Raw genomic sequence first — 27030 nt, forward strand, 5'->3', positions numbered from 1 at the left:
ATCCAATACATTTTCACACCAAGAGCAAAACACAACACCCAAAGTTTGTCTTAAAGACATTCATACACATGATTACATCAAAGAAAGACAGCTGAGCTATATAGTATGAGTACAGTGAGTACAGGGATATATAATGTCATGATGACAGTAATATTAATCATAATTCCTATTTCATATTGATAGATTAAAAACAAACTGCTTCCCAAGAGCCAGTTTCAGAAGATATGATCGTTCAAATCGTTGCCACCAATAAAAGAGACATTTTAAAACAACAATAAAGGACCAAACACCAAAAACAACCTCTAATCAAACATCACTCAAAGTCAAAATAATATCTAATCAGATTACCACATTAACTCACACGATTAATATAAAAACCAAACACCACTAAATATATCAAATCCCTAAACCACAAACTAAATGTTCACTCTGCTGGTTTGACCGTTGGCTGAATGACGATGGATTTAACAGAATTACACAATGGCAGGCTTCAGGTGGTTCTCAACACCGATTCTGTTTAAAATGTGACATAATAATCAGCTGCAGATGGAAAACGGAGTCAAAAATAAAGCTGAGTACAAAATGATCAAAGCAAAACAAAGGTATGTGTATAATATTCGACAGGGCATGAATTTGCAATAAAGATCCTCATTACTTTTAAATCATTTGTTTTTGGAGAATAATTGTGACTTGAGATTTACTCTATATGCTGTGCCTGTTAACATGCCCTCCTTGTAGAATGTTTTAATCATAATCAACCATAATGAGTATCAGGTATTGTTGGATTCTTATTTTTCAGTTTAAATCTTCATTTTCCAAAACTGCTTCGTTCATTGTTTTGGATATTTGTCTCCAGTGGTTGGGCTCCGGTCTTACTGTGGGTTCCTCTGCATGAAATAAAGACAAAAGTACATCAGTATCAGTAACAAGAGCAGTGCTGAGCGAGAGATCCTATTCAACATCACTGAAGCAGTGACTAGACTGAAATCATTAGTGGACTGACAGAAGATTAACGGATTTATGAATAATTATTCAAACTAAAGTGTTATGTGAAAGTGAAGGAGCATTGGTGGGACAAAACGAGCTAAATGAGACCTTGGACTTTAGTTGATTGTTATTTTACCTATTCTCTTACATCAATAGATCAAACTATACTAATAGTCTACTGAGATAATAATCATTAAGAAAAATTATCATTAGCAGCAGACCTGGACAGCAGTAACTCCAGATCCAAGGTCAAAGAGCAAACCTCTCCTTCCTAACTCATGTCTCCATCCTCATGAGTGTAACATAACATATAATACACAGAACCCCGCACCCTCCACAGTACTTTAAATACATTATACTATATTTTACAGCCTAAACCTAAATATTACCTGAGTTATATTTAGAATTGGCCAGCCGCTTGTTTGGCACCACCTGTCAACCTGCCTGCGGGCAGCGTTCACACTGGACTCATCAGTCTTCTTACAGTAAATCCTGATCAGCTGCTCAGAGAAGCATTGTGGCTGTGACATGGATCCCTGACAAGAATGAAAGCAGCATACATTAGAGAATAATGACATACAAAGAAATACACACCAGCTAATGCAACGAAAGATTAAGATTAAAACTGTTGTGGTCATTGCGTTAGTCCTGACCTGGTCCTGGGGGAGCCTGACTCCTTTTTCAGGCTGTTTTTACTTTCACATGTAAATTTAGGCGACATCTCACTGTAGAAGATGTTCACCCATCAATGGGGTTCAGGAGAATGACCAGTTTCTCATCCCATAGTCCATTTAATAACGATCTAAAAGAGACAGATCGCCTGTTTTTACTAGAAAACATGTAAATTATGAAGGAAGGCGACATCTCACAAATTAAAAAGATGTTCAACAAATCCCAAGATTTTCAGAAAAAAGTGACGTGTAGCAGGAGAATGACCAGTTTAAACATATAACATCATATTCATTTAATGTTCTAAGGGAAGATCTGAGATAGGGTTCTCAACCTAGAAAAGAGAAAAGTTAGTTAGCTAGTTAGTTAGCTAGTTAGCGTGTCCATTCCCTGAGCAGATGGTGAGGCAGAGGGACCGTTGGACAGCGCTCTGCTACTAAGCTAGCTAGCTGGCTAATTCCACCATGCTTTAATGCTACACTGGTTACAGATAATGAGTGAATAAAGTTGTCCATCATCTGCTGATATCAACGTGTTTTCCTGCTCTGTGACCAGAGAGTGGATAAAGCATTAAGTTGTTACATTTAACTCATTTCCTGTGGCTCTCTACGCTTCGTAACGTTACCACTCCACTGCTGCTTTTAGTCTTTACTACAAAAACCTCACCTCAGTGAGACTGCGACTAAGCCGGTTCAGTTCATGCAGAAGTTAACCCGCTACAAAGATCACAATGGCAAAGGTTCACATATAAAGGTCCGTCACTCTGAAGCATCCTGCTACGATATTCTATTTCTATGGTTCTCACTTGACTTAGTGAACACTGTGGGTGACATAAGAGCAGACGGATCAGCAAAAAGATGTAATCAATAAAATGTTGACTGATGTAGTGATATTTTAAATATTACTTAGGATAGTATCTTAGAGCCAATCAGAGAATTTCACACTATCTTCTAAAACCAATCATGATGTTCCAGCAACACGCATATGCAAAGTATAAAGATGGAGTGAATTGCTTAAAACCTGGACAATATCTGTGAATGTGGAAGGTGATTGTTTTCCATACGTGAAAGAGAAATGATTTTCCAGAATAAACCCTCGACAGACATCTCTCTGGTGAGTTTTTATTACAGAATTCCCTTCACATGAACTAAAAGTAACTGGACTAAAAACTCACATCCACTTTAAAGTCCTCTGCTGTCAATCTGAAGTCCTGACCGTCTCGGGCTTCAGCCAATTCCTGTTCCCAACCACGCTTCATGTTCTTGGGGAGTGAGGAGAAAAGGTGAGTAGTGAGGAGGGACAAGAGATTTAAAAGTTAACTTCACACACAGCGGACGTACTCTGATCCACATTAAGCAGTTACATTTAAAAACACTGTTTTGGCTCTCTTTAATGTATTATATATATATATATATATACAGACACACACAGTGGGTAAAATAAGTATTGAACACTTCACCATTTTTCTCAGTAAATATATTTCTAAAGGTGCTATTGACATGAAATTTTCACCAGATGTCGATAACAACCCAAGTAATCCATACATACAAAGAAACCAAACAAATAAGTTCAGAAATTAAGTTATGTGTAATGAAATGAAATGACACAGGGAAAAAGTATAATCGGTATCGGCGTCCCAAAAAATGTAATTTGGACATCTCTAAGAGTTATATTTGCATTCGTGACATGATCCAAACCGTGAGTATTGTGACCCCTTGAACCCCTAATCAACACGGGTCATCATTGAAGGGTGGTTTAACGTCTCAGTCATTGTGGAACCACGCTCACGTGCCTCATTTCCACAACCACAGTTATCTTTTAATGAATGCAGGTCAATGTGTGTGCCAAGGAGAAGAGCGGCAAAGAAAGTGAAATTTCACAGATCGCGTCACACCGACAAGGTTTTAAAACGTGTGTCATTACACACAGCTATTTGTAGTTCAATGTGGTATCGAACTAATCTTAAAAAGATTAAGAAAAGTTAAATTAATTACACTAAAAACTCACCTCTTCTGGTGTCATCCCCTCAGGGATGTTGTTATCCCTCTGCCACTCGGCAATCATGTTCTTGGGGAGGGAGGGAGAAAAGGTTAGAGATGGGAGAGCCAAGAAATGTGAGATCAAATTAGAGTTAAATGTAAAAATGCAACTTTGTCTCTGGGTTTTCAATCTCTGTCCACAACAAAGCAGCATCACCACAAAACACCAGGGGCCTGTTGCTTAAGAGTCTTCATAGATACACAACTAAAACTGAGTGAACACACAAAGACAGAAGTATGCTGAGGCATTTTTTTCATCAGATTAAAACATTTCACAGATTGCGTCACACCGGCAAGGTTTGCCTTTTATTGACATTTTCCAACATTGTGTAGACTGCAAAAATTATAATACAATCAGACAATTTGGCAAACAACCTAAAAACAACGTAACCCGTCTCTCAATTTTTTCTAAACCGCCTCCTCATCAGATCACCATCAGCTTTCGCGGCTAAAACCTTGTGTATGATTGGTCTAAGTATGCTTGAGGTGCACACATTCTTCCTCTATAAATACTAGTTTCTGTGTGGGAAAGGACGCATGCATGGATGTTTAAACTTAATAACATACACTTTATTTCAATGGTCTTGTACATACAGGTACATACAGGAAATCTGACCTCTGCATTTGACCCATCCTAAGCCATTTAGGAGCAATGGCAACCTTATAGATGAATGGTGGCCTAAGCTCTTTGTTTTAGAGCTGGCACTCGACAGAGACACCAGCTGTGTCTGTAGTCTGGTAACAGGCCGGGACTGTATGGCAATAAAGTTAAGATGACAACTTTGTCACTTCGACGTTTTCAGACAACGTTGGGACCATAAAATAATGATTTGTCAGCCGGGCTATCTGTCCCACACCTGACTCCATATATCAGCTGTGATTGCATGGTTTTGTTGTTTGCCCACTAACAATAGGACGTTTCACTGTGGGGCGAGGTTTCTAAGAAAATGAGCGATAAATGTTACGGTTTATGCAAGTTGTTTCCACACAAAACTAGAATTACTGCCTCGCGGTTTTATGACTCCGCAAAAGAGTCAAGTGGAAGTTTACATCCATGTCTGTCCAAAATGTCATCACTTAATCCCTTTACCCTCACAGACATTAAATCAAATTCATTATTTCTGTGGATTTGATGGACTTGCCGTCTTGGCATTTGGCCTTTGTGACCTTAAAATAATTGCCAACACCAAAGGTCAAGTGGCCTTGTCCTTAAAATGACAAAATTCCAGGCCTGAATGTAACACAGGAACACAACGACAGTAGAGCGTACCTCAATGGAAGTAGTAGGCCTTGTTTCAACCAGGAACCTGTAGTGATTCCGATCGACGATCCTGCTGAGGATCTGCTTCGCCTCAGCCAGCTCCGGTTGGGAAGAGTGGAGTATTGTTTCATAAACATGATCTACAGGTGAGTTAGAACAAACCAAAGAAAGGGTCACATGATCATTCAGAGTGTTGCACAAATAAATAATTGACACCATAATCTGAGAGGCATAACAAAAAAAAAGCAATATCAATGAGTAAAATGACTTTTACTACATTTATTTGTTTTTAAATATGAAAAAACTTCAGCAAGTTGCTTCTACTCACAATCGACCATTAGCAAAACTCAATTATCCAATAATACCTAAACAACTAACAGGTTTTGGCAAGTTTGGGATCCTTCTCTGTTGAAGCGATGTGCATAGGGCTTTAAGACGAGCATCTAGAGTTTGGTGGTGTCTTTAATTTAGTCTAAAGTGTAAGTAAAGGATTAAACGATGTCTTTACCTGCTCTGACGTGCCTGCAACCATGAGCATGTCCATCACACTGGTTAACTACCTGTAGCACTGAGACCTGACTGACTGCAACGTCTACTGTGTAGTATTCCTAAATGTGTGTGATTCTAGTTCCTGATGTATCAAAGTCTAGGGTCATGTTAACAGCTCAGTCCTGCTTTTTATTGGAGTTATTGGACAACAACCTCAACCAACAGAGTACCTCAGGGAGCATTAAGCATACAAACATACTGGTTAGTCATCATCCTAAAAAAAAGCTGAAACAGGGTTATGTTATGATCTTCCATGTTTTGGCAGTTGTGATCCCGGGGACTTCAGTGGTGTGGTTTCTGTGACATGAGAACAACTTTGAAAAGCGGACAGGTCCTCTGCGTTTTAATTTTATGTGCTTGACTATTTGTTTAATCTTTTAAATTTGCCTGGGTGGTTAAAAACTAATTTTTCTGTGGTGTGATGAACTCAGATGACATACCTATTATAGTTTTACCGGGACTTTAACATATTTAAGAAAATTGTCAAAAGGTTTTATATCACTGTTAAATATAATAAAATAATAACACAAGTGATAATACTGACAGCAGTCTAACATGTTTGGACAATTGAGCATGTTTTAAACTACTGTGTACTTTTAAAATGTACTGTGTGTTCCAATACTCATACTACCATTCTATTTAGGGGCCACAAAAAATATTTAGTGTGTCCAAATACATAGGTTGTCAAATGCAATATGCCAAAAATACCAGGATGTTCTCCTGCATCCGGTCGCATCAGGGTCAAAGTTCAAGGTGGAATATTATGATGTAGTAATACGTCCAATTGAATGCAATCTGAATGCAAAATAATGTACTTTGTAAGGGCAGCTGAAGTATGTTCAAAAAGCAAAAATGAAAAGTGATTTGGACCTGTGTTTGTATTTGTTAAACACAGATGGTGGTTCGCCTGCCCACTTCCTCCCCGTGTCTTCATGTTAGCACACGGCGGTTTCTACAGACCTGTCAGCTTGGTGTAGGCCTCCACGTCGTCTATGGCTGTGGAGAGAGTGAACATCTGCCCTTCTGAGCCTTCAATCTGGATGTGCTCGTCTGCTTTTAAAAAGGCCTCTGTGATCCTGAATAGTCACATTATCACTTTTAAAAACATTTATTACTGCATAACATGCAAAAGAGTGATGAAGAAAACAAAATAAGCTACAGCTTAAAAAGGTGAATGTTGTTATTAGAGTGCCAACATGGGAAAGGTAGCTACTCACATGTGCTCTATGATGTTGTTCACTTTGTGCTGGTAGGCTCTGCTGTGGAGGCTGTATCTTAGGTGGAACAAGTCGTACAGATTGTTCACCTCCTGTGGAGAGCATAGCTTCTACTTTAGTCACAACTAATAACAGTTGTGGTTTAAAATCGGATTAAAAAAAGCAGGGTCCATATTGAAGGAATTATGGGTCAAAATATTAATTTATTCATCATCCAAATCCTCTTATCCTGTTAAGGGTCGCGGGGGGCTGGAGCTGATCCCAGCTGTCACATGTCGGTAACCAGGTAACCAGACTATCACAGGGCTGACACATGTAGACAGACAACCATTCACCCTCACATCCACACCTACAGGAAATTTAGTCATCAATTAACCTAAGCAGCATGTCTTTGGAAGCAGGAGAACCCGGAGAGAACCCACGGTGACACGGGGAGAACATGCAAACTCCACACAGAAGGCTGTCTAGTCGGCCCCTCTTGCTGTGAGGCGACAGTGCTAGCCAAAATATTGAGCTTGTGAACTTATAATAATTTCAATTATTTTATTAAATGCACACTAATTTAAGTTTGAAAATATGTTATTATGTTGTGCATCTGTAGAAATACTTTGTTTGTGTGATATTCATATATTGGAGCCGGCATGTCCCAGAGTAATTTCACACAGAAAGTACATAAATTCCTGATAACGGACATCTCGAAGGGCATTATGCCACTTACACCATGGTCACTTGCTGAAGAAAAACTAATTAAGACCCTTAATTTATATTTCAGTGCATTTTGCAAACAAAATCAAGATTTTTCACAAGATTAAAGGAAGATTAAAAGTCAATAACCTAGTTAATAATAGTGAAAACTGTAAAACTGCTTTTTTCTCTCTGACGATATTCGTGATATAAATATTTCATATTCTGACTTCCCTAGCAGTAACGTAGCTCATCGGACAATCCTTATTGTTAGACCCTGAAATGGTTTGCTGTTTTAAAAGCTGATCAAAAAAGAAGAAGTAACAAAGTCAGCACCTTGTCTCTCATGCAGATTTGATATTCTCCGTCAGCCTTGCACACGTGCTTCTCTTTGTTCTCTCCGCACTTCTTGCACACTTTGCACACCCTGGCAAACTTTATGAAGCGGCGATGGTCAAAGCTGCTCTTGATGCCCAGGTTGTAGGCGTCCCTGAGAAGAGACAGAGTGAGGAAATATGAAAAGAAAATGGGCTTATTACGTTAAACTAATCAAAGCACCCTGCCAATGCTGCACATTGTTAGAATAACCAGGAGAACATTGTAATTGTTCTGGGGAAATAATAAGTTGCAAAGTGTGAATTGCTTCTCAGTCTCTGTTCAACAAGCCCCACCTGGCAAGGTAGTCAAACTTGTCCACATCAATGCCATTTCTTTTGTTGGCCACGATTTCATAGAGGAAGGGCTTATCTGGACGGCCTTTAAATGGCTTCTGAGATGACAGCACAACAGTGGCATTAGAATGGCTGCTGGAGCAATAATCATGATGATACTGACTGATTTCACACAATTCACAAAGACACGTGCCTCTCCTTTAATCAGCTCTTTAATGAACTCCATGTCATCGGGCAGCTGCAGGCCGTAACGCCTCATTTCCTCCTCCAGGTTATTACTGTCCACCATGTAGTCAAACAATGTTAGAGAGGCTTCCTCATGCTGCAAGATAAACAGATTTGTTAAAATATTAACACGAGAATTAAAAATCTCTACAGGATACACAGATATGAATGCTTGTCCTATCTTTCACATTTGATTCAAAAATCTGCACAAACTCTGCCTTGTGAATAGCAATTGTTTAAATGATATTGCGGTTTGTTGTTTAAATGATATTGCTGACATTTATTAAAGCAATAATTGCACTGCTACGAGATGCCGGTTCAGACTCTGCCACAGCTTCTTTCAGGTCTTTGTGGGCTTATCACGGTCTCTGTTCTCTACTCTTCATCACTCTTCCTCATTTGTGTCTGTAACCGTCACGTTAAACTCCCACTGCCACCTCTTTACAACACATTTTAAAACTTTAAACCATTACAAGTAATCTGAAACATTTACACAGATCCTCCCAGAATAGAGGGCGGGTCTTTGTGGGAGAATTAACCACGACGTCTCTGGATCCTTCACTCAGAGGCCTCTCTTTGGCGTTTTTTTATTTTAATTGAAAAATTTGAATACCAAATACGTTTTACATATCCGACTTGTCTTCTCAATATAGCCTGACATGGTAGGATAGTTCTGATTTTCTTTTCCCTTTTCAACACTCTCTGCTCCACTCTTCAAACGCCGGCATTAAGTATGTTGTCATTAAATTACGTTAGATTCAGGCAGATGCGTTTTCTAGTGATTGGTTCCCAAAACATCCAACCCCCTACCTCCCATGGAAATGGATTAGAGTGGAGACAATGTCAGACAAAGATGTACACAGAGTGAGGTTAGTTGACAATTCTGTCTTATCAGTCAACTTATCTGTAGTGGTGGGGAAAAAAATGAATTCATTAGGATCCAAATTCTTCTTTTCTAAGATTCCGAATCAATTCACCACTTTCAAAATCAATTATTAAAAATAATTGTTTCTAACATAGAACATATATTGCATTTGAATATGGAAATGAGTATTTGATGAAGTAAAAAAAGCAGCACTACTGTCTGTGTGCGCACAAAACGCACTTCAAGACCAGAGCAACACAACGTCACTGATATCGATTTAAAGTGAAATGTAGCGTTCGTCCAGCTTAACGTGATATTTACTGGAAGTGACAATAAAGCCAACGGTCAATAGGAATCTTTTAGGCGATTTCCTCCAGGCCTCCATTTATTAAACACGCAGCATTTTCTTTTCCTGTACAACCTGAACTTGTTGTTCTTGAAGTCACTGAGAATTGATAAATACCGACACTGAACCATCTGCTACAGAGACCCATAATCCCTCTCCTCTCCCGAGACTTCAACGGTGAGTTTGATGTTTCTTACCTTCCAATTTCTTCCTGGACGTGCTTTGTGGATGAACGTTTCAAAACTATGGGAAAAAGGCCCATGTCCTAGATATGGATGAATAAATAAGAGTTAATTTGCAAAAACAGATTAAAAAAAACATAAAACTGGTGTTGAGTTATTCAATGTGTGTACTGGTAGTTGGAGAGGTGCCAGTTCATCTCCTGGGTACTGCCAAAGTGCCCTTGTGCCAGACCTCTAACGTCTCTTTTGTAATCTCCCAGTTATTATTGTGTGCAAATCCAACAACAGTATAACTTTCATTAAAGGAACAACAAACCGGTAGTCATGTCATACTCACACCTCTGCTGTGTGGGTCTTTAAAAAAACTTTCCGTCTAAATGCAGTGCAAACTTCAACAGAATTTCCAGAAATATTTAACTTCACCGGTTAGTGATGACTCAGAGTGTATATGATTAATACAATCTCAGATATCTACTGCTTATTATGTCTCCAAATAATAGAAGACATTATAAGATAAGATAAGATAATCCTTTATTAGTCCCGCAGCGGGGAAATTTGCAGGCTTACAGCATTATTGGGTGTATTTATTTTCTGTGTGTACAAACAGTGCAACAATATCAATACCTTCCAGGCAAGACTGTCTGAAAATGTGCGCACTTGCTGTATATTTAAATGATGATCACACTTTCTGAAAATATTCACATTAAAGGCCCTCCCAGCAGGTCAAAGGGCATCATCTTTCACCTTTCCTTTTAAGCGTTTAGCCTAGATGATCTGCACAAACTGTTGTTTTAATTGGCAGTAGCTCAACAATCAAATGAAAACAGTACTTTATTTAAGAGAAACATAGATTGTGCAATGGTTAACATGAAAAGATGCATGAGAATGTATTTTACTGTCTGCCTTGATTCGGGACCAGTCTTTCATTTTTACTGCATTCTCTACCCCTCACCACTAGAGCAACACAAGTCTTCATTTGACAATTTGTAAATAGTTTCACTTTCGTTTTCACTCTAAACCACACCCAGCTATAACCATTTCAATCTATTGTTAGATGTAATAGTGACAGTAAGGTGTGTGTCACTCACCCAGGTCATGGCAAAGACCAGCAATCTGCACACAAAGGACGTCTCTGTCATCGATGTTGAGTTCTGGCTGCCTTGTTTTCAGAGCTTTTGCAAGCTCTCCTGCCAAGTGCGCCACCCTTTACCCCGACATACAACACACAACAAAAAACTCATTACACAATGACAGCTCGAGTATCCTGCTGCCAAACTGGAAGTATGAACATTTATTATACCTATACCAAGGTATGCAATATGTTTACTTTGGTTTTATTGATTGTATTAGGTCCTTTACTGCAAACCAGTCTTTGCTCTATTTGGAGTGTGATTACCTTAAGACACTAAACTATCTGACAACAAAGAGACGTACCCAATGCAGTGTTCAAAGCGGTTGTGGGATGCTCCTGGGTAAACAAAGTAGGCCCCTCCGAGCTGCTTGATGTATCGCAGCCTCTGGAATTGAGGCGTGTCTATCATTTTGACGAGAAGAGGGTGTAACTCCACCGTGCCGTGGATGGGATCATTGAACACCTGGAAGAACATATAGAACAACAAAATGACATTCTAAATGTCCTCAAAAGAGTACCAGTAAAACCAGACCCAGTTCTCCTGAGCGCTCTGCAAGCCCGAGCAGCTTTTCTTAACCACTGGTGTGGTGCAGAGCGTCATCTAGTGGGCTGCAGAGGTAGTTCCAAACAGTTAGATTAAATTGCAATAACAAAGCTAGCTATTTGTGAGCTAAAAGCGCTCAAGAAATCACACAGATTAACAGTGAACTTTTATTAAAACAAAGCTGAATTTCAATGACCAGTTTTGTTTGACGCCGATCTCAACACATCATCACATAGAGATAATTCACAGTAGATTTTGTATTTGTTTTTGCCGTGATAGTATTATATCATGGTATTACAAGATTAAAAGCGATTCTCCACTCAAAACATTCTACTAATTTTCACGTGACACAGGTGGCGGTGATGAATCCGGTAGACCATAAAATGTTTCTTGCACCAACATGAAGCCGAAGCTTCAAATGTTTGACTAAAAAACTTGCCGATAGGATCATCGAGCTCCGGGTAGGACAAAGTAGGACAAAAATTGGACACACCAAGTCTATTTTTGATTCTAAAGAGTACCAGTAAATACCACAAGTGATTCGTGAACTTTTTTCTTCTCATTTCATACTGATATCTTCCTCATCTTCATTTTCTTTTGCTAAAAACTGATGATGGATCCAACAATAGACAGTTTATTTACTGAACCTTGCATCTTACCAACTCCTTTGCTGTTTATTCTACAAGCTCTTCAGCTTTGATAGTTTAGTTTCCCTTATCTGTCCAGCACTGAAAATGCAGTGTAAAGTGCGGATAAACACATGATATATTACCTTTTGGGGCGCTATAGAAAAAGGAGAAAAAAGAAAATACAAAATAATATATTAGGGAATGAGCTTGAGAGAGAAATGTCAGTTTTGAAACCTCAAAAAAAAATCCAGTGAGGTGGATGCTGTTGAAACAAATAAGTTCCTCAAATTTTTTTGTTTTGTTCACACTTCGTTCTATTCTGGATTGTAATCATTTTTAGACATTACAATCTTTGTTAACAAACGGAAACACTTACCCATGACAATCTCCGTCGACGGGATCTTCTTCAGCGTTTTGATGCTTTCAGAGGTTATATATGCTTCTAACCAAAGTTAGGATTGTAACACAGATAATGTTGTATCACGATGTTTGAACAGCTGATCAGACCTGTACTAAACACATACAGGGTTCCAACAATACCTGGCTTTTATGTCTCTGCCACACCTATCTGATTGGTCACTGCCCTCATTGTCAAATATTTTTCTGTGGTTAGACAACAAACAAACTGAAACAGGTTTATGATTAAAACTTGCCCACAAACGCAGCAGAACAAGTAGCCTTATATAGAAATGTAAAGGCCTTTGATTGTGGTAATGATGAATCTCTGAAATGTGTTCAGGTGGTATTATTCAGGATGAAATGAACAATTTTGTGTAGTTTGTGCAATTAAGAGGGTTTTTCCTGAATCGAACCTGGATCGATTGTAGGAACAAACTTCACAAAAGAAGGTGAGATTTAGGATGAGATCAAGATTGTTGTTGTTACATAAAGCAAAAGCTACATATGGCTTGAAAACACAGATGGATTGATTAAGCAACTGGTAAAACAAAAATTTGACATGCCTAGTCTATTCATGAGCAATGTGTAATTAGTGAACAAGATTTTCTTCTTTTCATTGTTCATTTGGTGAAGCTGCACCCCTGACCTTGAGCATTTATTTGACAATTAGTGCATAGTTTCCTCATTTTTAAGAATTTTACATTAGACTATTTATAAAAAACACTCCCTGTTCTCTGAGCGATTAGTGAACTGGTTTCTCCTCATTTCATACTGCAGTTCCTCATCTTCATTTAAAAATCCAACAATAGACAATAAACACACATAATCTTGACTTGGTAGGTTAATTCACTGAACCTGGCATCTAACACACTCCTTTGCTTTTTTTTCAGCAGCATATTTTTAAATTGGTGTATTTAGCACCCTCAGAATTTTAATTTAATTTAAAAACACTCACACAGTTTTATATGGGAGTCAGAGTCATATGAACAATGACAGTGTTAAACTCTTACAGTGTAAAAGAAGAACACCACAATGGATGACAAGAACACGTCAAGTCAAAGTTCACTCATCAGACACTCATGGAATGACTGCATGATACCTGCACAGGTGTTCAGGTAGGGATGTTGACATCATCACACAGATAATGTTGCGATGTTTTAGCTGATCAGACAATTAAACACACACATAGGTTCAACAATACCTGGCTTTTATTTCTCACGTAACACCTTAGTCACTGTAGGATAGTCAAAGGATTTTTCTGTGGTTAAATTGAAAACATTTCATAAAAACAACCATGAACTGAAACAGGTTTATGTATACAACTTGCCCACAAACGCAGCAGAACAAGTAGCCTTATATAGAAATGTAAAGGCCTTTGATTGTGGTAATGATGAATCTCTGAAATGTGTTCAGGTGGTATTATTCAGGATTTAAACAATTATTTGTAGTTTGTGCAATTAAGGGGTTTTTCCTGAATCGAACCTGGATCTAGGAACAAACTTCACAAAAGAAGGTGAGATTTAGGATGAGATCAAGATTTTTGTTGTTACATAAAGCCAAAGCTTTATGGCTTGAAAACACAGATGGATTGATTAAGACAATGAATCCAACAATAGACAATAAACACACATAATCTTGACTTGGTAGGTTCATTCACTGAACCTGGCATCTAACACACTCATTTGCTTTTTTTTCAGCAGCATATTTTTAAATTGGTGTATTTAGCACCCTCAGAATTTTAATTTCATTTAAAAACACTCACACAGTTTTATATGGGAGCCGCAGTGAGAGAGTCATTATGAACAATGACAGTGTTAAACTCTTACAGTGTAAAAGAAGAACACCACAATGGATGACAACAACACGTCAAGTCAAAGTTCACTCATCAGACACTCATGGAATGACTGCATGATACCTGCACAGGTGTTCAGGTAGGGATGTGTGACATTGTCACACAGATAATGTTGTATCACGATGTTTGAACAGCTGATCAGACCTGCACTAAACACACACAGGGTTCCAACAATACCTGGCTTTTATTTCTCCGTAACACCTTAGTCACTGCCCTCATAGTCAAATATTTTTCTGTGGTTAGACATTGAAAACATTTCATAAAAACAACCAACGAACTGAAACAGGTTTAGAACTTGCCCACAAACGCAGCAGAACAAGTAGCCTTATATAGAAATGTAAAGGCCTTTGATTGTGGTAATGATGAATCTCTGAAATGTGTTCAGGTGGTATTATTCAGTATTCAGCAGCATTGAGTCACTGATCAGATAAGCTGAAAAAAAAAAGAGCAGATATAACTTTTAGGGCTTTCTTTTGCCGCCAATACCGATTGACGATTGTCGATGAGCCACACCTGCCGATAACAGGTGTTGTTTTAAGTTGCTTTGTTATAGCCGCATGTTTACAAGGCTCCAGACACATTTATTTCACCAAAGTCCCAGAAAATCGAACCGCTCGGAAGTCAGTCTCAACTTGCAAATGTTGATTTATTTTCTTCGGTGGGTCACGGATTTACTTCGGTCCATTACACCACTAGCTATCACCATCAACTATATCCTGTTTGTTTAATTCAGACTTGGGCGAACCAGATCTGTGGAGTCTGGAGTCTGAGCTGAAGGAGTTTCTGGTGAACCTGCATGATTTCATCTGGTTTCACCAGAATCCGACCCAGTGACTCTGATGACGAGCTTTAAGAATAACTTTATAGAAACAGACAATCTTCTCTCTGATGGTCTCCTTTACTGATGGAGGTCTATAGAGGATCAGGACTAAACTGAGACGGATTCTGTAATTTGAATGAAATTACAAGAAATAACAAATTCTAAAAGCAAGTATGCTTACCTCGCTGATTACTAAAAACAAAACACTAATGTTTGAATCATTACAGTAAAAAGTTCCTCACAGTAGCTTTAAGTTGTAATGTCATCAAACCTGTATGAGCTGTCATGTGACTTGGGTGTGTTCACAGCGTTTCCACAACATAACCATGAGCAGCCTGAATCTAATGTCATTAGAGCGTGTTAAAACATCTTCTATCTATCCTTCTCCCACAAAGACCCGCCCTCTATTCTGGGAGGATCTGTTTAAATGTTTCAGATTACTTGTAATGGTTTAAAGTTTTATAATGTGTTGTAAAGAGTTGGCAGTGGGAGCTTAACGTGACGGTTACAGACACAAATGAGGAAGAGTGATGAAGAGTAGAGAACAGAGACCGTGATAATTATTGAAAGAAGCTTTAATAAATGTCAGCAATATCATTTAAACAACAAACCGTAGAGCAATGAACATGCACAAAACCTTGCAATACTTGTATTTTGTTTGCTATTGACAAGACATTTTGTCATATGTAATATTCTAACGAATCTGTTTATCTTACAGCATGAGGAAGCCTCTCTAACACTGTTTGACTACATGGTGGACAGTAATAACCTGGAGGAGGAAATGAGGCGTTATGGCCTGCAGCTGCCCGTTGACATGGAGTTCATTGGAGAGCTGATTACAGGAGAGGCACGTGTCTTTGTGAATTGTGTGAAATCAGTCAGTATCATCATCATTATTGCTCCAGCAGCCATTCTAATGCCACTGTTGTGCCGTCATCTCCGCAGCCATTTAAAGGCCGTCCAGATAAGCCCTTCCTCTATGAAATCGTGGCCAACAAAAGAAATGGCATTGATGTGGACAAGTTTGACTACCTTGCCAGGTGGGGCTTGTTGAACAGAGACTGAGAAGCAATTCACACTTTGCAACGTGTTATTTCCCCCAAACAATTACAATGTTCTCCTGGTTATTCTAACAATGTGCAGCATTGGCGGGGTGCTTTGATTAGTTTAAGCCCATTTTCTTTTCATATTTCCTCACTCTGTCTCTTCTCAGGGACACCTACCATCTGGGCATCAAGAGCAGCTTTGACCATCTCCGCTTCATAAAGTTTGCCAGGGTGTGCAAAGTGGACGGACGGAAGCACATCTGCATGAGAGACAAGGTGCTGACTTTGTTACTTCTTCTTTTTTGATCAGCTTTTAAAACCATTTCAGGGTCTAACAATAAGGATTGCCCGATGAGCTACGTTACTGCTAGGGAAGTCAGAATATGAAATATTTATATCAAGAATATTGTCAGAGAGAAAAAAAAAAGCACAGTTTTACAGTTTTCACTATTATTAACTATGTTATTGACTTTGAATCTTGCTGGCATAACGTTAGCTTTCCGGCTCGTAGCTGAGTCAAAGGGTTAAACGAGCTGAGCGGACTAGAAATATCAGATGAAATCATGCAGAACCTTCCCGCTGGGCCGCAGCCTTCCCCGGGTCCCGTCCCTCGCTTCCTGTTCCTCGCTTCCTGTTCCTCGCTTCCTGTTCCGATAGCAATGTCCAAGTCAGTTAAGTTTATACAGAAGCTGGCCTGCTACAAAGGACACAATTGTACACAAAAATGACTGCCTCTCTGAACATCCTGCTATGTTGATTTAAATGGGAATGACTGTTCTACAACTGTTCTATGTAGAATATGCTTTTAATTAAATGTATCAAGGCTGTATTAAAGGTCACATATTATTCTAATTTCCTGGATCATACTTGTATTTTATGTTTGCACTCGTATTAGTTGCTGCACTTACTGTATTCGTATCAGTTCGCTGCACTTATTGAATTTGTATTTGTTTACTGCACTTATCCTATTCGTAGTAGTTTGTAGCACTTACTATATTCGAATTAGTCTGTTGCAATTATTGTTTTCGTAGTAATCTGCCTCTGCACTATACTTTTGCTCTGGCTTATGCTTTGAGATGCTTGTTTAAGAAAGGAGATGCACTTATGACTTCTGGTGACTAGTAGTTCTCTTGAATACCTATGTTGAATACACTTCCTGTAAGTCGCTTTGGATAAAAGCGTCTGCTAGACTGTAATGTAATGTAATGTAATGTTTCTACCAGAACATTTTTACATACTAATTTTCTGTAACCAGTGTAGTATTAAAGCATCGTAGTGTGAGCAAATTAGGTAACTAGCCAGCTGTCCGCTAGTCAGCTAGCTAGCTAGACTACAATTAATAGATAATGAGATGAGCAAAGAATGAATCGCCACCTTATCGTGGTGGAGGGGTTTGTGTGCCCCAGTGATCCTGAGAGCTGTGTTGTCGGGGGCAATAGCTCCTGGTAGGGTCTCCCAAGGCAAAGTGGTCTCGGGGGAGGGGTCAGACTAAGAGCGATTCACCAAACCTCAATGAATCGGACGATACAAGGTTGTGGCACCTCGCCCGGAATAGGGAAACCGGGGCACCCTCCTGGAGCCAGACCTGGTAGGGGAGCTCGCCAGCGAGCATCTGGTGGCCGGGCCTTGGCACATGGGGCCCAGCCGGGCCCAGCCCGAAAAAGCTACATCGTGCCGCCACCCTGTGGGCCCACCACCCGCAGGGATAGGCATTGGGGTCGGGTGCAATGTGAGCTGGGCGGCAGGCTGGGGCGGAAACCTGGGCGTGCTGACCCCCGGCATCACAGACTAGCTCTAGGGACGTGGAATGTTACCTCTCTGGCGGGGAAGGAACCGGAGCTGGTGCGGGAGGTGGAACGCTACCAGCTAGATATAGTTGGGCTCACCTCCACGCATAGCACCGGTTCTGGAACCAAACTCCTGGAGAGGGGCTGGACTTTTTCCTTTTCCGGAGTTGCCCAGGGTGAGAGGCGCCGGGCGGGTGTGGGGATACTCACAAGCCCCCGGCTTGTTCTGGAGTTCTCCCCGGAGAACGAGAGGGTCGCCTCTCTGCGACTGGGAATCGCAGGAGGAAAGTCTCTGACTGTTGTTTGTGCCTATGCACCAAACGGCAGTTCGGAGTACGCAGCCTTCTTGGAGTCCTTGGGTGGTGTTCTGGAAAGGGCGCCGACTGGGGACTCCATAGTTCTTCTGGGAGACTTCAATGCTCACGTGGGTAACGATGGAGAAACCTGGAGGGGTGTGATTGGGAGGAACGGCCTGCCCGATCTGAACCCGAGTGGTGCTTTGTTGTTGGACTTCTGTGCTAGTCATGGACTGTCCATAACAAACACCATGTTTGAGCATAGGGAGGTTCATAAGTGTACTTGGTACCAGAACACCCTAGGCCAAAGGTCTATGATCGACTTTGTAGTTGTGTCATCAGACCTGCGGCCGTATGTCTTGGACACTCGGGTGAAGAGAGGAGCAGAGCTGTCAACTGATCACCACCTGGTGGTGAGTTGGATCAGGTGGCGGGGAGGCTGCCGGACAGACCCGGTAAACCCAAACATGTAGTGAGGGTGAACTGGGAACGTCTGGCTGAGGATCCTGTCCGCAAGGTCTTCAACTCCCACCTCCGGAACAATTTCTCGTGCATCCCGGGGGAGGCTGGGGACATGGAATCCGAGTGGGCCATGTTCAAATCCTCCATTGTGGAAGCTGCTGCTAGGAGTTGTGGTCGGAAGGCGATCGGTGCCTGTCGTGGCGGCAATCCAAGAACCTGCTGGTGGACACCAGCGGTGAAGGAGGCCGTCAAGCTGAAGAAGGAGGCCTTTCGGGCTTGGTTGGCCGAGGGTCTCCTGAATCAGCAGGCAGGTACCGGTTGGCCAGAAGGGCTGCAGCTGCGGCGGTTGCTGAGGCAAAACCCGGGTGTGGGAGGAGTTCGGCGAGGCCATGGAGAAGGACTTTCGAATGGCCTCAAGGAAGTTCTGGCAAACCGGGAGACGACTCAGAAAGGGGAAACAGGGCTTTTCTCAGGCTGTGCTCAGCAGGGGGAGAACTGCAGACCCGGACTGGGGATATTGTCGAGCGGTGGAAAGAACACTTTGAGGAACTCCTGAACCCGACCAACACGTCCTCTGTGGAAGAGGCAGAGTCTGAAGACTCAGGGGAAGTCTCGTCCATATGCCTGGCGGAGGTCGTTGAGGTAGTTAAAAAGCTCTTCAGCGGCAAAGCGCCAGGAGTGGATGAGATTCGACCGGAGATGCTAAAGGCTCTGGACATTGTTGGGCTGTCTTGGTTGACACGTCTCTTCACTGTCGCGTGGAAGTCGGGTACAGTGCCTGTGGAGTGGCAGACCGGGGTGGTGGTTCCCATTTTCAAAAGGGGGACCGGAGAGTGTGCTCCAATTATAGGGGTATCACACTGCTCAGCCTCCCCGGGAAAGTTTACTCCAGGGTGCTGGAAAGGAGTCGAACCTCAGATTCAGGAGGAGCAATGCGGATTCCGTCCTGGACGTGGAACAGCGGACCAACTCTTTACCCTTGCAGGTCTGTTGGAGGGTGCATGGGAGTTTGCTCATCCAGTCTACATGTGTTTTGTAGACTTGGAGAAGGCCTTCGACCGTGTCCCTCGGGGAGTCCTGTGGGGGTACTGCGGGAATATGGGGTACCTGGTTCGTTACTACGAGCCATTCGGTCCTTGTATGATCAAAGTGAGAGCTGTGTCCGGATACTCGGCACAAAGTCGAGCTTGTTCCCAGTGCGTGTCGGCCTCCGCCAGGGCTGCCCATTGTCACCAATCCTGTTTGTGATTTTCATGGACAGGATTTCAAGGCGCAGCCAGGGGGATGAGAGTTTCCGGTTGGGGACCTCAGAATCGCATCCCTGCTTTTTGCAGATGATGTGGTTCTGTTGGCTTCTTCAGAACGTGACCTTCAGCACGCACTGGGGCGGTTCACAGCCGAGTGTGAAGCGGTCGGGATGAGAGTCAGTACCTCCAAGTCTGAGGCCATGGTTCTCTTCCGGAAAACGGTGGATTGCACCCTCTGGGTTGGGAGTGAGTCACTGCCCCAAGCGAGGGAGTTCAAGTATCTCGGGATCTTATTCACGAGTGAGGGTAAAATGGAGCGGGAGATGGACAGGCGGTTCGGTGCAGCGTCAGCAGTGATGCGGGCGTTGTACCGGACCGTTTTGGTGAAGAAGGAGCTGAGCCGAAAAGGCAAAGCTCTCGATTCACCAGTCCATCTACGTTCCAACCCTCACCTATGGTCATGAGCTTTGGGTAGTGACCGAAAGAATGAGATCGCGAATACAAGCGGCCGAAATGAGCTTCCTTCGTAGGGTGGCTGGGCTCAGCCTTAGAGATAGGGTGAGGAGCTCAGACATCCGGAGGGAGCTCGGAGTAGAGCCGCTGCTCCTTCGCGTCGAAAGGGGCCAGCTGAGGTGGCTCTGGACGCCTCCCTTTAGAGGTTTTCCAGGCATGTCCAACTGGTAAGAGGCCCCGGGGTAGACCCAGAACACGCTGGTGAGATTATATATCTCGTCTGGCCTGGGAACGCCTCGGGGTTCCCCAGGAGGAGCTGGAAAGTGTTGCTGGGGAGAAGGACGTCTGGAGGACCCTCCTTAGCTTGCTGCCCCCGCGACCCGGCCCCGGATAAGCGGAAGGAGATGGATGGATGGATGGATGGATGAGCAAAGTAGTCACTTATCTAACGATAGCAATGTGCAAGTCAGTTTGGCTTATTCAGAAGTTAGCCCGCTACAAAGGACACAATTGTAACAGTGCAAATAAAAATGGCTGCCGCTCTGACCATCCTGCTGCATCCACACCTGTGTTTTTTTCAACTGCTGATCCCAACGACTTCAAAGCCTGAATCCTCAGGAACTTCACTGACGTCACCTGGTAAATGGTCTTGAAATGGTGTAAATACAAATTGGACAACACTCTGCAACATATCACATTACCATGACAACGTCAAAAAATATTATGCACAATTGATTGATATTTAAAATTTTATACACCCTAATTTCAACGTATTTAAGGCTACTTCAAATAATCTATTCACTCGTTTTTGTAAAATCAGCTTCAATAAGAATATGTTGAGTGGAAAACAAGAGAGACTTCTACACCGGATTCATCTTAAAACAAATGTGACATTTATTGTAGGATAACAGGGTATATCGCCCAGCAGTTGTACGTGCACGGGCCTAGCAGTAGTGAGAAGTTCAGCAACTAAAAGGCGCTTAAACAGAGTGCGCATCATGTTATATAGGTTTTATGAGTTGAATATGATAGGTCCCTAAAAAAGGAAGGCGGCTCTTGGTTTAGACTTTCTGAGGGCCTTATCAGTTAGTGAAACTGGGTTTCTGTTATCTGGTTTCTCTGCAGCATGAGCTCATCCTTCTTTATGTGTCTCTGTTCCTTTTCCATCATACGGCCAGGCACTAGAACGCCCTGACCGGAGTATTTGACCTTCTAAGAGAACTCATAACATTTACCGCAATGTGCACAGTGATAGTGTGATGTGAAAGCATAAACAAAATATACTGTGCTTGATATTTGTATGTGTGCATTTATACATATGAATGTAATATTTACATGACAAATCCCCCTTTTCACACCTGCTAGGTGTGAATTCTCTATTAATGATTCATTCATCTTCAATTTCAAGACGGAACTGATTCTTTTGTCCTTCGTTGTCGGAATCCTCGTCCTGCATTACCTTCTCGATCTAGGAGGGGGAAATGGCCATAGGGTGGTGGCTGCTTTTCTTTGGAGAGATTAGATTAGAAGATTAGAAAAACTTTATTTATCCCAAAATGGTCCGTCTCACATAATAAATTACTTAATAAAATAAATACAATAAATAGCAATAGGAGATAGACAAAAACATATATCAAAGGCAGTCCAACACACACATTTAACTCACAATTCATTTCAACCCGTCAGTAACAACCACCCTGCCCCCGGAAACACCCAGCAACACTGGTGTGCATTGACTTTTGTCATCATTTAGTAACCTGATGGTTCGATCCTGATTGAACAGAGCCCTGAAGGGTTTAAATTCTTTACTGAGGACATGGTCAGGCTGACTGATAATGCATTTAGCTTTCTGGACTGCTTGTTTGGCAATGAACTTATGCTCTTTGGAGTGATCTTAGAGCAGATCTTCACAATTTTATTTAAACTATTCATGTCCTGAGAGGGCCGTTGTGATTAGTCTTCCCATCATTGTTCTAAGGCAAGGGATGCAGCAACAACCACAGGTAACTATTATGGACAGAAACACTGCAAACGAGACTGCGATTGACATGATCAACGTTTTCCATTTCCCAAACATGTTTTCCATCCAATCGGAGAAGGGGTTGTCAATTCCTGACGCTTCATGCATTTCATCTGAGAGGGCTCTCAGGTTTGCTAATGCTTTGGTGACTGACCCATCAGGGGCAGTGTTGTTGGGAATGATAGTGCAGCACATGTCTCCAAACATTGCACAAACACCCCCTTTTTCTGCTAGGAGCATGTCTAGGGCCATCCTATTTTGCACTGTCATCAGAGATGTTGGGGCCAATTGTTCTGCTATTCCAGCAATCCCATCTCTAGTCATGTTGGCAAGACGCAGGACATTATAGTGGACATAATTTATTCTGTCTACATTTTTGCTTGGAGTGACGGGGAAGAGGGCAGATATTAATGGCAGATTCTCAAATCCTGCAGCTACCTGATCTACTAATTTTAACTCATTTGGGACTCCGCGGGGGACGCCAATCGCATCTATGTATGTTGTGCTTCCGGACGTAACATCAAAGGGGTCTGTACTGCGCTTAACTAAGATGTGCCTTCGCCTACGTCCTACCAGGGAGTTGGAAGTTGTTCCTGACTCCACTAATTTATTTCCTATTAATGTTAGTGGTACTGATAACCTGACCATCGCACATAAGCCTGTTGTCTCAGCCTGTATCCGTACAACTAGTCTCTGATCCCCACAGTAATAGTATAGCCCTCCCCTGGCCCATGAGCCAATCTCTGAACCATTACGTGTTTCGTTACACCATGATTGGTCTATTGCGCCTACGTTAACAGTTGTAGTACGTCCTTCGTTGGACTCTGAGTCACTGTGCGGGTCATAGAAGTGGTTCCGCTCCCATTCTTCTTTTGGAGTGTCTTGTTTCATCTGTTGGTGTGGGCTGAAGGGAGGGAGTGGCTGTGGGTGGTGGTGGGGTGGTGCTGACCAAGGTATTGACCAAGACACCCCCTTTTTCCACCCCCCTCTTTCAGCTCCCGATTGCTGGCGAGAAGGCTGCCCGTCCCCTCCACTGCTCGATTCTCTTGAGGAGCCTCGAGTTGGAGGCTGGGGTGTACCACCTGCCGGTCCTGTCCCTCTGCTTCTCTCTCTTTCCATTAGGTGTACTTTTTCCGTCAACGCCTCTACCTGCTCTGTGAGTACACCTAGGCCCAAGGAGCTGTTTGGTAATTCGTCCACTATTATAGCGCTGCCAGGCTCCAGGTCCAGCTGTAGTCGTCCTGTGCCTGTTAAGCAGCCACTCTGTACTGCCAACAGTGGTGCTTGCAGTGCTGCTCCGTCACCGCTGGGGGTGGCCGTTGATGGGGAATATGGGGGAGGCGACTGCACTGCTTCCTTGGGGAGGGGCGGGTAGAGGGTTGTTGGTTTTTCTTTTTCTTCTCCTTTGTCTTCTCCGCTCTTTCGCATGGGAGCCATTAGTGCATTCCAACCCCTTTTCTCAGGCATTTGGAGGTCCACACGTGACGCCATGCACATTGTCGCTGCCAGATCTCCCACCCTTTCTTCCTCTTGCTTCATTCTACGGGCCTTTTTCAATTTGCTCGTAAAAAGGTGGCATCCTTTATCATCTTTTTCTGCTTTCTCCGCTTTTTCCCGTCGGGTTTCCAACTCTTTCCTCATTTTCTGCATTTTTTTTTTTCATTGTCGGGACCTCCGGTGACCTGTTAAGCCATCCTCTATCCGTCCATCTTCCTTTCACATCCTCCCATATCTTCTTATCTGTCTTCCACTGTCCCTTTTCCCCACAATCTTCCAACTCTTTCCTCTAGATCAGGGGTGTCAAACGTACGGCCATCAGGCCCGCGAACGGGTTTAATCCGGCCCGCGAGATGATTTTGTAAAGTACAGTATTGTAAAAAAAAATAAAAAAAAAAAAAAAAAAAAATATATATTTTTTTATAAAAATCCTTCCTAGCATTACATGGATTGCATTGACTGGCACTGATTAATTTGTTGTACATTGAACTACTGGACAATTGTGTTTAACTGGAAGTCGCTTTGGAATGTAACGTAAAATGAGCTGCTATTTTTCAATGAAAGAAACTGCTGTTCTTAATGTGTCCACTAGATGTCGCAATAGCAATTATGTTAAGCAAGCAAACTTTATACCTGGGCTGAGCAGGGAGCAAGTGTAAACAGTTAGTGCAGCTAGCCCGGAGCTACCTTGTCGCGCTTTGGAACTCTCATTGCCCCAAAATGTCTCTCTCAAAAAGACGAAAAGTGGACACAGAGTGCAGAGTTTTCAAAGAAAAATGGTCATCGTCCTTTTTGTTCACGGAGGTAAATGGGAAACCAGTGTGTTTGGTGTGCTCACAGCATGTTTCAGTGCTGAAAGAATACAACCTTCGGCGCCACTATGAGACCCTTCATGCTGACAAATACCACCACTTGCAAGGACAACAGAGAATAAATAAAGTTAATGAACTGTTAGCCTGTCTGAAGAAACAGCAGTCTGTGTTTAGTCACAGCAGAGAAATCAATGATTCTGCAGTGAAAGCCAGCTACCTTATTGCTTATGAAATTGCAACGACTTCAAAACCCTTTTCTGATGGTGAATTTGTGAAGACATGCATGCTGAAGGCTGCAGAGCTCGTGTGCCCTGAAAAGCGTCAGGCTTTTGCAAATATCAGCCTGACAAGAAACACAATTGCAGACAGGATTTCTGATCTTTCGGCGGATTTGGACAGCCAATTGAAGCACAAAGTAAAATCATTTATTGCGTTTTCAGTTGCAATTGATGAAAGCACGGACATTACAGATGTTGCGCAACTGGCCATATTCATTCGCGGAGTTGATGACACTTTGACCGTCACAGAGGAGTTTGTGGAGTTGGTGCCAATGATGGATACCACAACAGCGGCTGATATTTTCACCGCCCTCATCGGAGCATTGGACAGGGTCGGAGTGGACTGGTCCCGTGCTGTCAGCCTGGCTACAGATGGTGCTCCGTCAATGATTGGGAAAAAAGCGGGTGTTGTGACAAAATTCAAAGAGAAAGTGCAGACTGCAAATGGAGGACGTGATTTTTGGACTTTTCACTGTATTTTGCATCAGGAGGCATTGTGTTGCAAGTCATTAAAGATGGATAACGTCATGAAGGTGGTCGTCCAAACTGTTAATTTCATCCGATCGAGAGGCCTGAATCACCGTCAGTTTGACAGCCTTCTCAGGGAGAACGACCACAACCATGGCCTGCCATACCACACCGAGGTAAGATGGTTAAGCCGAGGTGCTGTGCTGAGGCGTTTCTTTGATTTACGGGGGGAAATTGAAGAGTTCATGGAAAAAAAGGGAAAACCAGTGGTAGAATTTCAGTCCACAGAATGGATACAGGACCTTGCCTTTATGGTGGATATCACACATCACGCAAATAACTTGAACAAATCGATGCAAGGGCGCAACAGAGTTGTCACACAGTATTATGACAGTATATGTGCGTTCAAGTTGAAGCTGTCATTGTGGGAGATACAACTCGCGGGTGGTGACGCTTCTCATTTTCCTTGTCTGAAAGATGTATGCGCGACCCAACATGCTGCAAACATGAAGCGGTTCAAAGACAAAATAACAGGACTATTGCGGGAGTTTGAACAACGCTTTCAGATTTTTGGTGAACTGGAAAAAGACTTCAAAGTTTTTTGCTCACCATTCACCGCGAATGCCGCAGATCTGCCCGTCAACACTCAACTTGAAATAATAGACTTGCAGTGTGATTCAGATTTGAAAGGCAAATTTGCCGCAGCTGGCTTGGACACATTTTATCAGAATCTCTTGCCCGGTTACCCCAACTTGACAGCCCTTGCTGCAAAGGTGTTGTGCATGTTTGGAACCACATATCTTTGTGAGCAAGTGTTCTCTGTAATGAGCATCAATAAAACAAAGCTGCGCTCAAAGCTCACGCACAAGCACTTGAATGAAATTCTGAAATTGGCTGCCACTCAGGATGTGACGCCTGATATTGATGCACTTGTGAAAGCTAAAAGATGCCAGGTTTCAGGAGTAAAATAAACAGTGGGTAACGCCACTTAAAATTGCTGCATGAGACACTGCACCCTGATATAAATGTGAACATGAATGTCTTCTGTGGAGATTTAATGAAAGTGTATCGTGTGGGATTTACTATAATAATGTCAGTCACTTCAGTTCATAAGTTTGGTTGATTGACATTTTTCATGCATTGCACAGCTTTTATTTTTCTATCAATAAAGTGTAGCCTACAAGGCAAGGAGTAAATCAACCTTATTGAATAGTTTCTACCTCCGTTTGTATGGTTTGGTTAGCCCAGGATTAATATGTGGAAATGACAAAATTAAGTATTTGATACCTAGAAGAGATGTTTGTTTTTTGTTCAATCTCAGATAGGCTGAGACTCAAAGTTGTGTGCCTTTGTAGATACACTGAGACGAAGTTTAAGTTCCAATCGCTGAGGTATTGTTCTTGAAATTGCACACTTTGCACAATTTTCAACTTATTTGAAGTGTTTTTGCAATAGGATTATTTGTTATGTATACATTTTCTGAATGTGCTACTATTTTGTACGAAATTAAAACAAAGAAAACAATCTGAAATTGTCGTTATTTTTAATTATGCCATATTTTTACCGGTCCGGCCCACTTGGGAATAGATTATC

The 27030-nt window shown here is 42.0% G+C and overlaps 1 protein-coding gene across 1 annotated transcript; it reads right to left on the bottom strand.

The window, feature by feature from the left end:
• Positions 1-872: 872 nt before the first annotated feature.
• On the bottom strand, positions 873-11428 carry LOC129099528 (deoxynucleoside triphosphate triphosphohydrolase SAMHD1-like). Its single transcript, XM_054608780.1, has 14 exons — positions 11360-11428; positions 11130-11290; positions 10784-10899; positions 9711-9778; positions 8241-8399; positions 8078-8172; positions 7743-7896; positions 6723-6814; positions 6466-6581; positions 4966-5096; positions 3664-3723; positions 2831-2917; positions 1428-1523; positions 873-887 (listed from the first exon to the last, which is right to left on the bottom strand). The coding sequence occupies exons 1-14, from the start codon at positions 11426-11428 to the stop codon at positions 873-875; spliced, it is 1419 nt and encodes a 472-aa protein (XP_054464755.1).
• Between the last annotated feature and the right edge of the window lie 15602 nt (positions 11429-27030).

This window comes from Anoplopoma fimbria, chromosome 12 (assembly GCF_027596085.1).
Source record: "Anoplopoma fimbria isolate UVic2021 breed Golden Eagle Sablefish chromosome 12, Afim_UVic_2022, whole genome shotgun sequence".
NCBI lineage: Eukaryota > Metazoa > Chordata > Actinopteri > Perciformes > Anoplopomatidae > Anoplopoma > Anoplopoma fimbria.

Excerpts from the sequence above, each read along its gene's own strand:
- LOC129099528 (XM_054608780.1), bottom strand. The coding sequence starts at position 11,428 with ATGACGCTCTGCACCACACCAGTGGTTAAGAAAAGCTGCTCGGGCTTG. Across the intron at positions 7,897-8,077 it reads AAGTTTGACTACCTTGCCAG|GGACGCCTACAACCTGGGCA; the intron begins GTGGGGCTTGTT and ends GTCTCTTCTCAG. Across the intron at positions 3,724-4,965 it reads GGCCTACTACTTCCATTGAG|AACATGATTGCCGAGTGGCA; the intron begins GTACGCTCTACT and ends TCCCTCCCCAAG.